Source organism: Sesamum indicum, linkage group LG2 (genome assembly GCF_026168435.1).
Source record: "Sesamum indicum cultivar Baizhima isolate 11 linkage group LG2, ASM2616843v1, whole genome shotgun sequence".
Taxonomy (NCBI): domain Eukaryota; kingdom Viridiplantae; phylum Streptophyta; class Magnoliopsida; order Lamiales; family Pedaliaceae; genus Sesamum; species Sesamum indicum.
In genome coordinates this window covers 13,948,105-13,961,814 of record NC_142658.1, presented here as the reverse complement: position 1 = coordinate 13,961,814, position 13,710 = coordinate 13,948,105, and the positions used below count along the sequence as shown (strand labels likewise).

The 13,710-nt window shown below is 36.4% G+C and overlaps 1 protein-coding gene across 2 annotated transcripts; it reads left to right on the top strand.

Annotated features, from left to right (window-relative positions):
• The first annotated feature begins 1,136 nt into the window (after window positions 1-1,136).
• On the top strand, window positions 1,137-12,591 carry LOC105155884 (glutamate receptor 2.9). 2 transcript variants are annotated; one of them, XM_020691740.2, is made up of 5 exons: window positions 1,137-1,485; window positions 5,127-6,469; window positions 6,608-6,938; window positions 7,053-7,441; window positions 11,987-12,591. In XM_020691740.2, the coding sequence occupies exons 1-5, from the start codon at window positions 1,185-1,187 to the stop codon at window positions 12,452-12,454; spliced, it is 2,832 nt and encodes a 943-aa protein (XP_020547399.2). In that variant the 5' UTR covers window positions 1,137-1,184; the 3' UTR covers window positions 12,455-12,591. The 2 variants fall into 2 exon arrangements, with proteins under 2 accessions (XP_020547399.2, XP_020547398.2); XM_020691739.2 differs by having other exon boundaries at window positions 6,605-6,938.
• Window positions 12,592-13,710: the final 1,119 nt, after the last annotated feature.

Genomic DNA, 13,710 nt, shown 5'->3' with positions numbered 1-13,710 from the left:
GCCCATTCTCCCACGTAGCATCTCATCAACCCCGAGGTCAGCATCCACATTGGACCAATCAGCCCTAGGAGGACCCCCATGGCAACTGAGGCAACCGAGGAGAGGGAAGCTCCCCTAAGACCCAAGATTCCTAAACCTAGAAATAGTTCCCGCAAAATAGGAGTTCTCGCATGAAAGGAGTCCTCACCTAGGCAAGATGTATTGTTGTGAGTTGATCAGTTAAAGATAAAATCGAATCCTACCTTATCTCCACATATTTCGCCTCATTTTTTGTGAATAAAGGAGGTGTGCAAAGTTCGAGCCTAGGGGGACGCCCCCTCTATATATACAGGTGCAATTCTCAATAGGGACACCTAAGTCCCTTAATGGGATACCTTATATTATTTTGAGTCTCCCAACGGGATACCTTGTATTATTTTTTTATTTATTATATATGTATATATTGTATATATATGTATGTATGTGTATAAATTATAATTATGTTTATAACTTGTATAAATCTGAACCGTCGATCTAATTCAAATAGATACAAGCCGTTGATCTTATACATAAATATGTACCATTGATCCAAGTAAGAAAAGATCTAAGCCATTAATTTGCTTATCAAATCTCCACCATTAATATATATATATATATATATATATATAAATTTAACGGTTCAAAATTAGGGGTATAAATGTTATTTTATAGGTAAGATTTAATCAAAATTTTGCTCTTAGGGCGTGTGTGTGGCACCTCTCTTATGAGGGAAGGGTATTTTGCTTCTTTTCTAAAAACACAAGGAGTTGAATTGCTTATTATTTTAATATAAGGGGATAAATTGCTATTTTTATGTAACATAGGGGCCGGGATGCATTTTGCTCGTTGAAAAATTCCCACACTTTTTTGCTTTCAACAGATTTTTGGAGTACTTTGATAAAAAATGCCATCTGCTAAGCACATGATCGACATTCATAAAGACAAAAGTTAATGAATATCAACCAAAACGCTATTTCCCATAAAATTAGAAACAATTATGAGCTCCCTACAATTTTTGTGCATATATGTGTAATAAAGCTAAACTAGACTTTTCAATGGAATCAGTCAATTCCTACTGAATTCCAAGTCTGAGAAGCCAGCCCAGGTCTATAAAAACAGCACACTTGAATTAGGTGGACAGATAACATATACAAGTTGTTTCGATTATGACAAATGCCATGACAAACATAATCAAAGCTGCTGCTTCTTTCTTTCTTTCTCATATTCTTTTCCTGTTCTTCTTTTTCCATCTCCATTGCCAATCAGCTCAAAATAATTCAGAACAAATAATACCATCTTACATCAACATTGGAATAATTGAAGACCCGAATTCACCCCTTGACGCCATGACGAGCTCCTGCATGGAGATGGCGATTTCAGATTTTTATTCAGCACATCCAAACTATACAACGAGGTTGCGAACGCGTACTAGGCGTGCCGAAAGCCTCCTTGATGCTGATTTTGCAGGTATATATTAATATTCATTTCTCTTTATATATTACTACAAGAAATAAAGGTGATTGTGGAATTAGTTGGTCATCTAAATTAGCAACAATTCGGTATGAGTTTTACTTGCTAATTAGATCAATGCTAATTTTCGCATAAAAGTTTTTCCGTAGCTATTGAGTCATTTTCGGTTAGTGTTTTGTAATTTGTATAATTTAAAACTGAACTTGAGCAACTACAGATATTTTGTGTCTTGTATTTAGTTTTCTGTTTTTATTTCTATATGCATACATGCATTTTACAAATTAATTTAACTCGTACAAATAGAATAAGGCGTATTAAATAGAAAATTAAATACAAGACACAAAATCAATAGTAAATAATTTACATTATACTATTCGTAACATATAAATTAATTTACTAGACTGTAGTTGCTCAAATTAATTTATCTTTTAAGAATAGTATAAAGTAACACCACGAATGATTGACTCAATAATTATGAGAAAATTTTGATGCTAAAATCAGTTTTGAGCTAATTACCAATTAATATTTTTAATTTTTTTTACTGATCTACATCATGTAATATAAGAAATTGACTTGCTAACAAATTTAGCAATGATTGTTTAAATATTTCATTGCTATTAGTAAATGAATTAATCAAGAATTTTTCTTGCTAATTAGCTCGACCCTAATTTTAGCATCAATTTTTTTCATTACTATTGAGTCATTTTCTTATGACATAAAATTAATTTATTTTTTTTGAATAGAATAAGGTATTTATATTTAAAGTTTTTAAATATCAAAATCATCAGTAGATAGTTAAGACAAAAAATAATCAAAATAAACAAGTGAACCATATTATTAAATAATATAAAGTAAAACCTCTATAAATTTGATGCATTCAAAAAATGCATTGGTTAAATTGATATGGACTATGCTCACAACTTGGACTGAAATGAACGCGAATTCTGAAAGGGGGACCTGTAGAAAAGGCATTAGCACTCTGATGTCCAAGTTAGTATTGAATTTGAGATAGAATAAAGTCAAAAAGTAAATAAATATAATTGAAATTGAGATATGGTGAACAAAGTCGGTGAAAAGTGTAAGTACACTTGATAATGTGCTTGTGGAGTGCTTAGAGAATATTTAGAAAAAGTATTTAAGAAGTGTTTAGAGAGTGAGAGAGATAATTTAGACAGTAAAAGAAGTGTGAGAGACGTTAGAGGGTCTCATGGATGTGCCTGGACGTGCCCTCAATATGGAAGAGTAAACTCAATATGTGAGGAAACCCTTCATCAGCATAGACTCCTAACTGCTAAGGAATCCAAGCTGTTAAGGAATCTAGGCTTTTGGGGGCACCTTCCTCGTCTGCAAGGAGTCCTAGTTGTTAGGGAATCCTTCCTTATTTAATTTGTCTTGGGAGACCCCCCACCTATGAGGAGTCTCAGCCGCTAGGGGGAGGTCCTCCTAAAGCTGATGTGGTCTAATGTGGTTGTTGACCTCGGGGTTGATGAGATGCCACGTAAGAGAATGGGATGCCACATGAGAGAGCCGATTGCCATGTGCGTGGGCCTTTTGAGCAGAATATTTGTCAAGTTTTGATCATGGTCCAAGTAAGGAATGCCTTCAGCCTCCTCCCTTTGCCAATCTGTTTTCTAGGGGGCATCCTCGAAAACCGCCTTCTAGGTCTTCTTTTTAGATCACTTGGGCCTCTTTGGGCCACCTAATTTTATGCACATCAAAATTAATAACGTCAGGACCATATAATTTTATTAATTGAAAGAGGTATTAATTGATTCATAAATTAGTAATTTATTAATTTAGAGATTTTTCCTATTCAACAAACCTACACTACTCTTCATGAATAAAACATATATATTGTATTGGGTTAAATTGCATTTACTGCCCCGTATATTAGGGGGGGTAGCATTTCAGGGACTGTAGTTAAGAGTGTAGCAAATAACATCCCAGAATTAAATTTTTTTTGGCAATTTAAGGACTCCGGCAACTAAATTTTTCAAATGCGCCGGAAACTGCTTTACCTGGACACAAATTAGGGTTCAAATTTGGAATTTTTGCTGATGTGGCCATGAGGCTATAAATTAGTGCCTACTAAGCTGCTGATGTGGCTGTGGTGTAGGATAAAATTGCCAAGTCCCTCGTTGATGTGGAAAAGAACATAAAACAAAAAGAAAAAAAAAACATAAACAAAAACAAAATGCTGCTCCTTCATATCCCGATCCTTCACGATGTGGATTTTGAAGGGGATTTGGCAATCACAAGCGACTGCCCCAGATCGGATGCCTTCGTAGTGGTGAAGGTGTCGAAATCATCTTCCAGCTTTTGCTGAGACTCCTCGTTCTCTGTGTCGACGATGGAGAGGTCGACGGAGCCCCAGTCAACACCATAACGGCGTGTGCCCGTGTTGCGGCGGTCGGCTTCATCGTCGCAGGAAGTTGAGTCGACTGAGAAAACGGCATATATGTATATATCTATACACTTAAACCCAAGAACAAGAACCCGCACACAAAAATTGAGGGATAAGGTGGGTTGTGGGAATAGATACAAGGGCTGTATGTATATGCAGAGAGAGAGAGAGGGGTATATGCAGAGAGAGAGAGAGAGAGGGGCAAGTTGGGGTTCCAAAGTATGTGAAAAGGAGATAAGAGGAGTTGCATTTCATGAGAAAATTTCATGATTTTTTGGAGAAAGAAGAACAAGAACTAAGAAATGATAAGAGAGAAAGGGAGGAGAGAGAGAGACGAAGATGATGATGGTGACGATGAAGATGATGATGGTGATGATGAAGATGATGAAGCCCCAAATTGGAAATAATTTTTTAGCTTAGTTGGCAATATTTTTTAGCTTAGTTGGCAATAATTTTTTAACCCCCGGCCACATCAGCAAAAGCCCCAAATTGGAGCCCTAATTTGTGTCCAGGTAAGCAGTTTACGGCGAATTTACAAAATCCGGTTGCCGGAGTCCTTAAATTGCCAAAAAAAATTTAATTCTGGGATGTTATTTGCTACACCCTTAACTACAGTTCCTGAAATGCTACCCCCCCCTAATATACGGGGCAGTAAATGCAATTTAGCCTATTGTATTGACTAATTGAATGGTGTTAATGTAAATATGACTAATTTATCATGAAATACAACTAGATTTAAATTTTATAAAGAAGTAAAATGGTGTTAATGTAAATATGACTAATTTATCATGAAATACAACTAGATTTAAAATTTAAGAAGTAAATAACAATATAATCATATTTTACTAAGTTGTCCTAGTATATTTGTAAGTTTATAGAATTATTAATTTACATTGAAGGGACCATAAATTTATATAAGGGTCTTCCAAAAAATTATTAATTTAGACCCTGACTCAAATCAGGATCAAGAAAAATTATTAATTTATCAAATATTAATTTATATAGATTCTATATTCATCACGCAACAAGGATAAGGCTGCATTTTATCTGAACATGTAAATAAAAATGCATTCTTGATCATGTGTGATTGTCTTAATTTACATTTTATCCATTGACTGTGTTTGAGAATTTGCATCGAATACTATGATTAATTTGGAAAATTTCTGTCCAAATTTTTAGGCTACATCTAAATTAATGAATTTGAATTTGAGATAACGTTTGAAATATGTTGTAGTTCTGGAGCTACTGAAGCAGGAACAAGTGCACGGGGTTATTGGTCCTCAACACTCAACTGAAGAAAAATTTATCACAGAACTCGGACAAAAAGTTCATGTGCCGATTATTTCATTCACAGCAAGAATCTCGGCTCTTCCCGATATAGAGAACCACTACTTTGTTAGGACAGCTATCGATGATGCTGTTCAAACACGGGCTCTAGCAGCCATTTGTAAAGGATTTCAGTGGGCAAAAGTTGTGATTTTATATGAAGAGACAGATTATGGCTCTCGGTTTATTTCACATCTCAAAAGGGCTTTGCAAGATGTTGAAATTGGACAAGTACTCCATCCGGTTGCCGTTCCGGGTTCAGCCAAGAAAAGTCATCTTCTCAAAGAACTTAGCATGTTGAACAAAACGCAAACTGGGGTTTTCTTGGTGCACATGAATCCTTCACTTGGTTTTCGGTTATTCACTCTCGCCAAAATGTCGGGGATGATGAGTAAAGGATATGCCTGGATAATCACGGACAGTATATCCAACTTTTTGAATTCCATGGATTCTGTCACTCGTGATTCGATGGAAGGAGTTGTGGGGATAAGGCCTTATGTACTTCACCTTAAAAAGTTCCAAGAAAGGTGGACAAGAAATTCTATGGTTCAAAACAAGAATAGAGGTCAAGTTATGGATTTAAATGCTTACGGGTTGTGGGCATACGATACAATAACTGCATTAGCATTCGCGGTAGAGAAGATTGGGCCTGTGAATTCTAGCTTGTTGTACACAAAACTAGCGAAGAACGGAACTAAGCATGGCCCCTTGAGAATCTCATCTTTTGGTCCTCGACTTCTTAGAGAATTGTCGACCACAAAATTTAGAGGCTTGAGTGGACACTTTGAACTCGTCGATGGGAAGTTGAAGGCCTCAGCATTCGAGATATTCAATGTAATTGGAACGGGAGAAAGAAGGGTCGGATTTTGGACTCCTGATGGGGGAATAAGAAGACAATTCATAAGTTCATCTGATCATGATAAAGCAAAGACATACTCAACTTCAACTGCAGAACTAAAGAACATTGTCTGGCCAGGCGATTCGACCACACAACCAAAGAGTTGGTCTATTCTTCCAACAAGAATCCTGAGAATTGGAGTTCCCTGTAAACCTGGATTCAAGGAATTTGTCAATGTAACAGATATTGATCCAGCAACCAACCGTACATATAATCCAACTGGATTTGCAATAGATATATTCAACGCTATGTTGAAGTATCTGCCCTTCGAAATCAAATATCACTTCTACTATTATAATGACACAAGTAAGAGTGAGTGGACTTATGACGATATGCTTCATGGGATACCTCGGGTACGTATTTTGATCCTCAGGAACACATTTCTTGTTTGCTAGTTAGATTTTAGTCTTGACAGAAGCAAATTGCTTAAACAAAGTCTTAATTAATGCTAATTTCTATTTACTCAACGTTCTTTTTCCTTGTTAAAGAAGGATTTTGACATGGTAGTTGGGGATACGACCATTTGGGCTCCACGAGCTTCATATGTTGATTTTTCGCTACCGTATTCTGAATCAGGAGTCGTTCTATTGGTAAAAAATAAGAAGGTATTTGACATGTGGATTTTCACTAAGCCGTTGAGGTGGGATCTCTGGCTAGCAATCGGTCTCTCCTGTATATTCATGGGGATAGTTATTTGGATTCTGGAACGTCCGGCAGCTAATAATCCTATAACCCCTGGTGAAGAATCAGTGGTCATGCCAGAAACTGAGCAACCCGGAATGACTTATTTGGCACCTATTACAGTTCTTGCTTTCCCTGAAAGTAATAATTCTTGCTTCTAATTATGCTTTCTAATGGAAAGAAACTGAACTTATAAACAATCATGGATTTTAATTAACTCACTCATCATTTTTCTGGTAATATATTTTTTTTCAGGGAATATGGTCACAAATAAGTGGTCATTGCTCGTGTTAGTGTGCTGGTTGTTCATGGCGTTCATACTAATGCAGAGCTTCACCGCAAACTTATCGGCAATTCTTACAGTCGATCAACTAAAATTTGCATTCTCCGAGGATTTCTTTTTGGGGTACCACGAGGCTTCCTTCATGAAAAAGTTTTTGATAGAGACTCTCAATATTAAGGAATCAAGGCTGAGGGGCTACTCATCTGTCGAAGGATTCCACGATGCGATGTGTAGAGGAAGCAAGAACGGCGGCATCGATGCCATATTTGATGAGATTCCTTACATGAAGCTTTTAATGAATCGATATGATTCACAATACAAAACGGTCGGCCCAACTTACAGAACAGATGGTCTTGGTTTTGTAAGTTATCCCTCTCTTGCACTCATGATTAGTCACATTTGTGAAAACATAGCACAGATAATCAATCTTAGTATAAGAGAAGTAAATTTAATTATTTACACTAGTAGCAAAATTTCAATGGCCAATAAATGAAGACATATACATACAAATCTTTAAGCTATGTCTACCTCTAGTTAGTATACTAAACATTAATTATGAAAAATTTTATTTTACGTTTCACAAATTAGGGCTTTTATGTTCCAAAACAATTATAATTTTAGTCTCAAGTTTTAATTCCATTAAATTTATGAAGGAAACAGCACACGCATGACAGGAGCTCCTTTAAGTCTTGAGGGTAATTATTCCACAAAAAAATTTAATAGAATTATAATTGGGACTAAAATAATAATTTTTTTGGAAATTGCATTTACTGCCCCGTATATTAGGGGGGGTAGCATTTCAGGGACTCTAGTTAAGTGTGTAGCAAATACAATCCCAAAATTAAATTTTTTTTTGCTATTAAAGGACTCCGACAATCAGATTTTGCAAATTTGCCGGAAATTGCCAACCTGGACATAAATTAGGGTTCCAACTTGGGGCTTTTGCTGATGTGCGGGGGATTAAAAATTATTGCCAACTAAGCTGCTGACGTGGCTATGGTGTAGGATATTTAAGCCAATTTACTTGATGACATGGAAAAATACATAAAACAAAAAGAAAAAAAAAACAAAAACAAATTTTAGTGGGATTCCCTGTAAGCATTGCCACCAAAATGCAGCACCCATCACCAGACTCCGACCTGCCTCCCCTCGCCGCCATCAAGGTCTGCTCCTCCTCCCCTCGCTTCCCTCCGCCAACCACCCCACTTTCTACTGAAACTCCCATCGCCAACGCCCAGCACAAGATCGGCAACAGACTCCAACCTGCCTCCCCTCGCCGCGATTAAGGTCCACTCCTCCTCCCCTCGCTTCCCTCCGCCAACCACCCCACTTTCTACTGAAACTTCCACCGCCAACGCCCAGCACAAGATCGGCATCACGGTCAATCTCAGTAACGAATAGGCTTTCCAACTCCCTAACCCCCAACATTCCAACAGGAACCCGCACACAAAAATCGAGGGAGAAGGTGGGTTGTGGGAGTGGATACAAGGGCTGTATGTATATGCTGAGAGAGAGAGAGAGAGAGAGGCAAGTTGGGGTTCTAGAGTATGTGAAAAAGGAGGTCAGCGTTGCATTTCAGGATTGGGGGTGGTTACTTTTGGGGGTGAAAGAAAATGAATTTCATGATTTTTTGGAGAAAGAAGAAGAAGAACCAAGAAATGTAGAGAGAGAAAAGGAGGAGAGAGAGAGAGATGAAGATGATGAATAGAATTATGGGCAATAATTTTTTGTTTTCTTTCTTTTTTTTTTTTTGCGCTTAGTTGGCAATAATTTTTTATCCCTCCGCCACATCAGCAAAAACTCCAAATTGAAACCCTAATTTGTGTCCAGGTAAGCAGTTTTCGGCGAATTTGTAAAATTCGATTGCCGGAGTCCTTTAATAGCAAAAAAAAAATTAATTCTGGGATTGTATTTGCTACACCCTTAACTAGAGTCCCTGAAATGCTACCCCCCCAATATACGGGCCAGTAAATGCAAGTTAGCCTTATGAAATGCGCGCAATGTGGTGATTTCAAAAGAATTTAATGACATTTACCCCCTGTGATATTGGAAATGAACAAATTATCTCCTTATATCATTTAAAATGGAGCAATTTACCCCCCCCCCCCAACGATTTCGTGATGTCCACGCACGTTTTCTTTATTTTTTATTTTTTTAAAAATTTAATTATATAATTATATTTATAACCTTGTTTAGTAACCATTGGATCTGATTAAATTCAAGGTCCAAATTTAACTAACAAGATCAATGGTTTAGATTTTCTTTAATTTGAACCAAGGGTCTAGATTTAAGTTTATATATTTCTGTTAGATATAAATTTTAGTTTAATATGTATTGGGATAATTACACTCCCTTCCCTTAAGATTTAGTGTAATTACACATAAACTTCTTATGATTTGAGAAATTACATCTAGCACCTTTGAAGTTTGCTTCCATCTAACAAATAAGTCCCTCCGTTAAACAAAATTCACGAATTCGCTGATGTTAATAAAAAAAAATTGGAAAAAAATTTATATTTACCCCCGATTGACTTATTACAGGTCAAATAAATCTTTCTATGATTAAATTACCATCATACGTCTTCACGTATTAATGGATGTGATGAGGTATAGTCACCATTATAAAGGTAGTTTAGTCCGAAAAAAATTATTTAACTTGCAATAAATCAGTAATAAGCCAACTGTGGGTAAATATCAATTTTCATTCAGTTTTCTATTAATATCAGCAAATTTAGTAATTTTTTTACTAACAAAGGGACATATTTGTTATACTGAAGCAAACCTCAGAGGTGCTAGATATAATTTTTCAAACCACATGGGGTCTACGTGTAATTACTCTAAACCTCAAGGAAGGGATTGTAATTATCCCATATATCTTTATATCCAAGGACGGTGGGGACATGGAGGAGGAGGGCTGCCCATGGAAGCGGGGAAAGGGGAGGCCAACAATGGGATTCAGTGAATGGGGAGGCAAGCAGCGAGGGGTATAAAGGTTAAGGAAGGGGGAGGGTGTGCAACATCAGGCACAACTCGGGAAAGGAGACGATGGGTGGCGTCTGGTCCACGTTAGCGAAAGGGAGGGAGGGTGGCGGCCACTGAAGCGAGTTAGGGAAGGGGGAAGGGGGAAGGGGACGACTGGATAATAGTGGAGAAGGGGGAAGAGGTTGGCAACTGGGGGGAGTGGGCAAGGAGGAGTTGGGCGATGGGGGATGGAGCGGTGTGGTAGCACAAGCGATGGAGGCGGTGATGGCCCCGGCGACAGATGGGTGTGGTTACGCAGGCTAAGGGGGTAGAGCTCGGAAGCGACGACAGGGTTAGGGCGATAATAGGGGTGGGATTTTCTTTTAATTAATAAAGTATATATTTAAAAATGTTATATATTATATATATTTAATTTTTATAAATATTAATATATTATATATAATAATATTTATATAAGAAATGATATTTTTATTCTTATGAACTATTCCAGTCGTGGAAGGGGCTAGTGTATTACATCACCCGTTTGGGGTAAATTGCTCCATTCAAAAGAAAAAAACGATAATTTGATATTTATTTTTTCATATATAGTAGAGTAATTTGCATATTTTTCATATCATAAAAAGGTAGCTTGCGTTTCTTTCAATTTAGAAAATAATGAGATCAAAATTATAAGAAAAAACTAACTTATGAAACGTAAGATACAATTTTTCTTGCTAATTTCAGTAACACCCTCTAAAGTTTGGGTATATTAATAAAAAAGAAAACAACATGCACATTGCACTGACACTCATAAAATCATATGTTATGATACAAATTATTCATCATAAAGACTATGCAAATAGAGGAATCAATGATGTAAAATATGACTGCAGAAAATATCAGCCTAATATTTTAAACTTCACGAAGCATTTTAATTATAATATGTGAAAACTTTATATTAGGTGAATCTAATTTTTTGGGTAAATTCATTTAGTCCTAGACTTGTTTTCAATTTTCGTTCCATATTGTAGATGATTCGCACATTGCAATTCATATGTGCATTTTTTTTTTTTTCAATTTCAGGACACAAAAGGGGCAGTCGTTAAATTGCTAACTATAGATGCTTTTTGCATTAGGTGGGTGAAAATCTAAAGGGAAAATGTACCAATAAATGAAAATATAGTGGCAAAGGTTTAGTTTTTTCTTCTTCATCATATAAATAGATGATTTGTTTTCTTCTCTCTTCTATTTAGTAGGAAAAAAATGCAACATGACTGCAAATGAAGATGTGTTTTGTCACTGTGTAAGGATTGCAAGTTTGAGAATCTCATGGACCAACGACAATCAATATAGAAGGTTTTTTTAGGTGTTAGAAAAAAAAGAAGTGGGTTTGATTTTTTTGTCACACATCGGCGGGTCTTTCCAAACAAAAAAATCACACCCGCTTCTTTTTCTTGAACACCCAAAAACCTCCTACCTAAGTTGTTATTGGTCTATTAGATTCTCAAACTAACAATCCTTCCACCGTAACAAAAAAACTTCTCTATCTACAGCCATATTTTACACTTTCTTCCTACAAAATGGAAGAGAGAAGAAAAAAATCACCTATATATACGAGGAAGAAGAAAAAATAAACCTTTGCCATAATATTTTTATTTATTGGTACATTTTCTCTTCAAATTTTCACCGTTAGCAACTAAACGATTGTTCCTCTTGTGTCCTGAAATTGAAAAAAAAATGCACATACGGGACGTAATGCGCAAATCACCTACAATATGGCATCAAAATTAGATCCACTTATGGGACCAAAAAATGCAATTTACCCTAATTTTTTCTCAAAATAGGAATGATAATCAACTCATCTAGCTATAGTTCAAATCTTTCTTTCAAACTTACATGTTTAGGGTTTTGAATTTGATAATCATGACATTTATTATCATGATCAGGCATTCCCACTTAACTCTCCCTTGACTGCATATTTCTCAAGAGCAATCTTGAATGTTACTCAAAGTTCAGAGATGACAACCATCGAACAGAAAAACTTTGGACCTGGATACTCTTCCCAGGATCCGCTCTCTTCAACAATATCGCAAGGGACGTCCAGCCTTAACTTCAAGCAATTTTCAGGCCTCTTCATTATTGTAGCATCAGTCACGATATTTGCTTTGATTTGCTCGCAGATGCCAACTTTAAGTAAATTGACTAATATTACAAAACAATTTGTGAACAAGTACTGTTGTAGGACTACAACGGCAGGGATTAACGTTGAGAGGAAGATGGCACCAAACAGTGATCAGGATGATGCCGATGCCACATGCATTGAAGTTGTTGAGATACCTTGGAGTAATGAGGCCGATGTTGTTCAAGATGTAGAGAGAGAGATCAAAGGAGGAACGTCGTCTACCGATAAATAGAACTAAGGTGGGATCACTATATATGGTGTGTAATTTTCTGTAAATTGATTATTACGTTCCACATGATTCAGGTCTCAGTGTACATCACTACAAGAAAACAGTTCAATAGTAATGGAAAAAAATTAACTTCGAACTAATTAGCAAGTAAACTTTTAGTTGCTAATTTATATATTTTGTACAAGAATTTAGCAAGTAAAATTTACTTGCTAACGAATTCAGTAACTAATTATTTAAAATATATATATAATAGTATAGGTTAGCAATGAGATTGACGTATATGTTGGTAGTATCCATTTATTTATAAGGGTAAAAAAGTAATTTTCATATGCAAGCCACAGAATAAACATATACACCCTACCATATTCTAAAATTCTCCTCAATACCACTATAAATACCCCATATATTATTTTTTAAATCAAGTTTACTATCCATTGAAAAGACCACTCTCTCTAAGAAATGTCTCTACCAATACTAGACTTAAAAACCAATTGTGTGCCGAAGGTATTTTTCCCATGAAAAATTCTTTACCCAGTATCTAACCACATCATTGTTGTGGTATATGGGAACATTATACTGCACTTGATATGGCTAGTATAGTTATATCATCCACATCATTTTCTACTTTAGAAAACAATTTAAACTACAGGAGGCTGACCAAGAATTAAGCAAAACATCAGAAAATTTCTTCTCAGTTATGGATCTTTGTCTCCAAAGAGATATAACTACAGGGAAATCAAGAAACTAACTATTTCCTTTGCAGAAAAGTTGGGGAAAGGAGGATATGACATTGTATACAAAGGTAAGTTACCCGATGGTCAACTTGTTATGATGAAGGTCTTAATTGAAAATGATAATAACGCAGAACAATTCATTAATGAAGTTGCCAGCATCAGTAGAACCTCCCATCTAAACATTGTCAATCTACTGGGATTTTGCCCTAGGAGAAAGAAAAGAGGTTAGTCTATGAATATATTCCAAACAAATCATTGGACAAGTTCATCTATAAGACTGGATCAATTGACCTAGGCTATCAGTTGGAGTGGTTGACGTCTCCTCTTTCCATTCTTTTGACGTGGGTTCAAAATCCAACGGGCAAGGCATTGAGTCATCCCAAAGCGCATGGAGCAGCAATCGTCGCGCTCGAGGACTCAAGCTTCTAGCCCGAGGTCCGCCAACCTCGTGCTCAAGGAGCAGCCTAGCTCGAACTCGACTCAAGCTCAAGATCGAGGCGCCAACTCGAGGCACCTCCTCAAGCT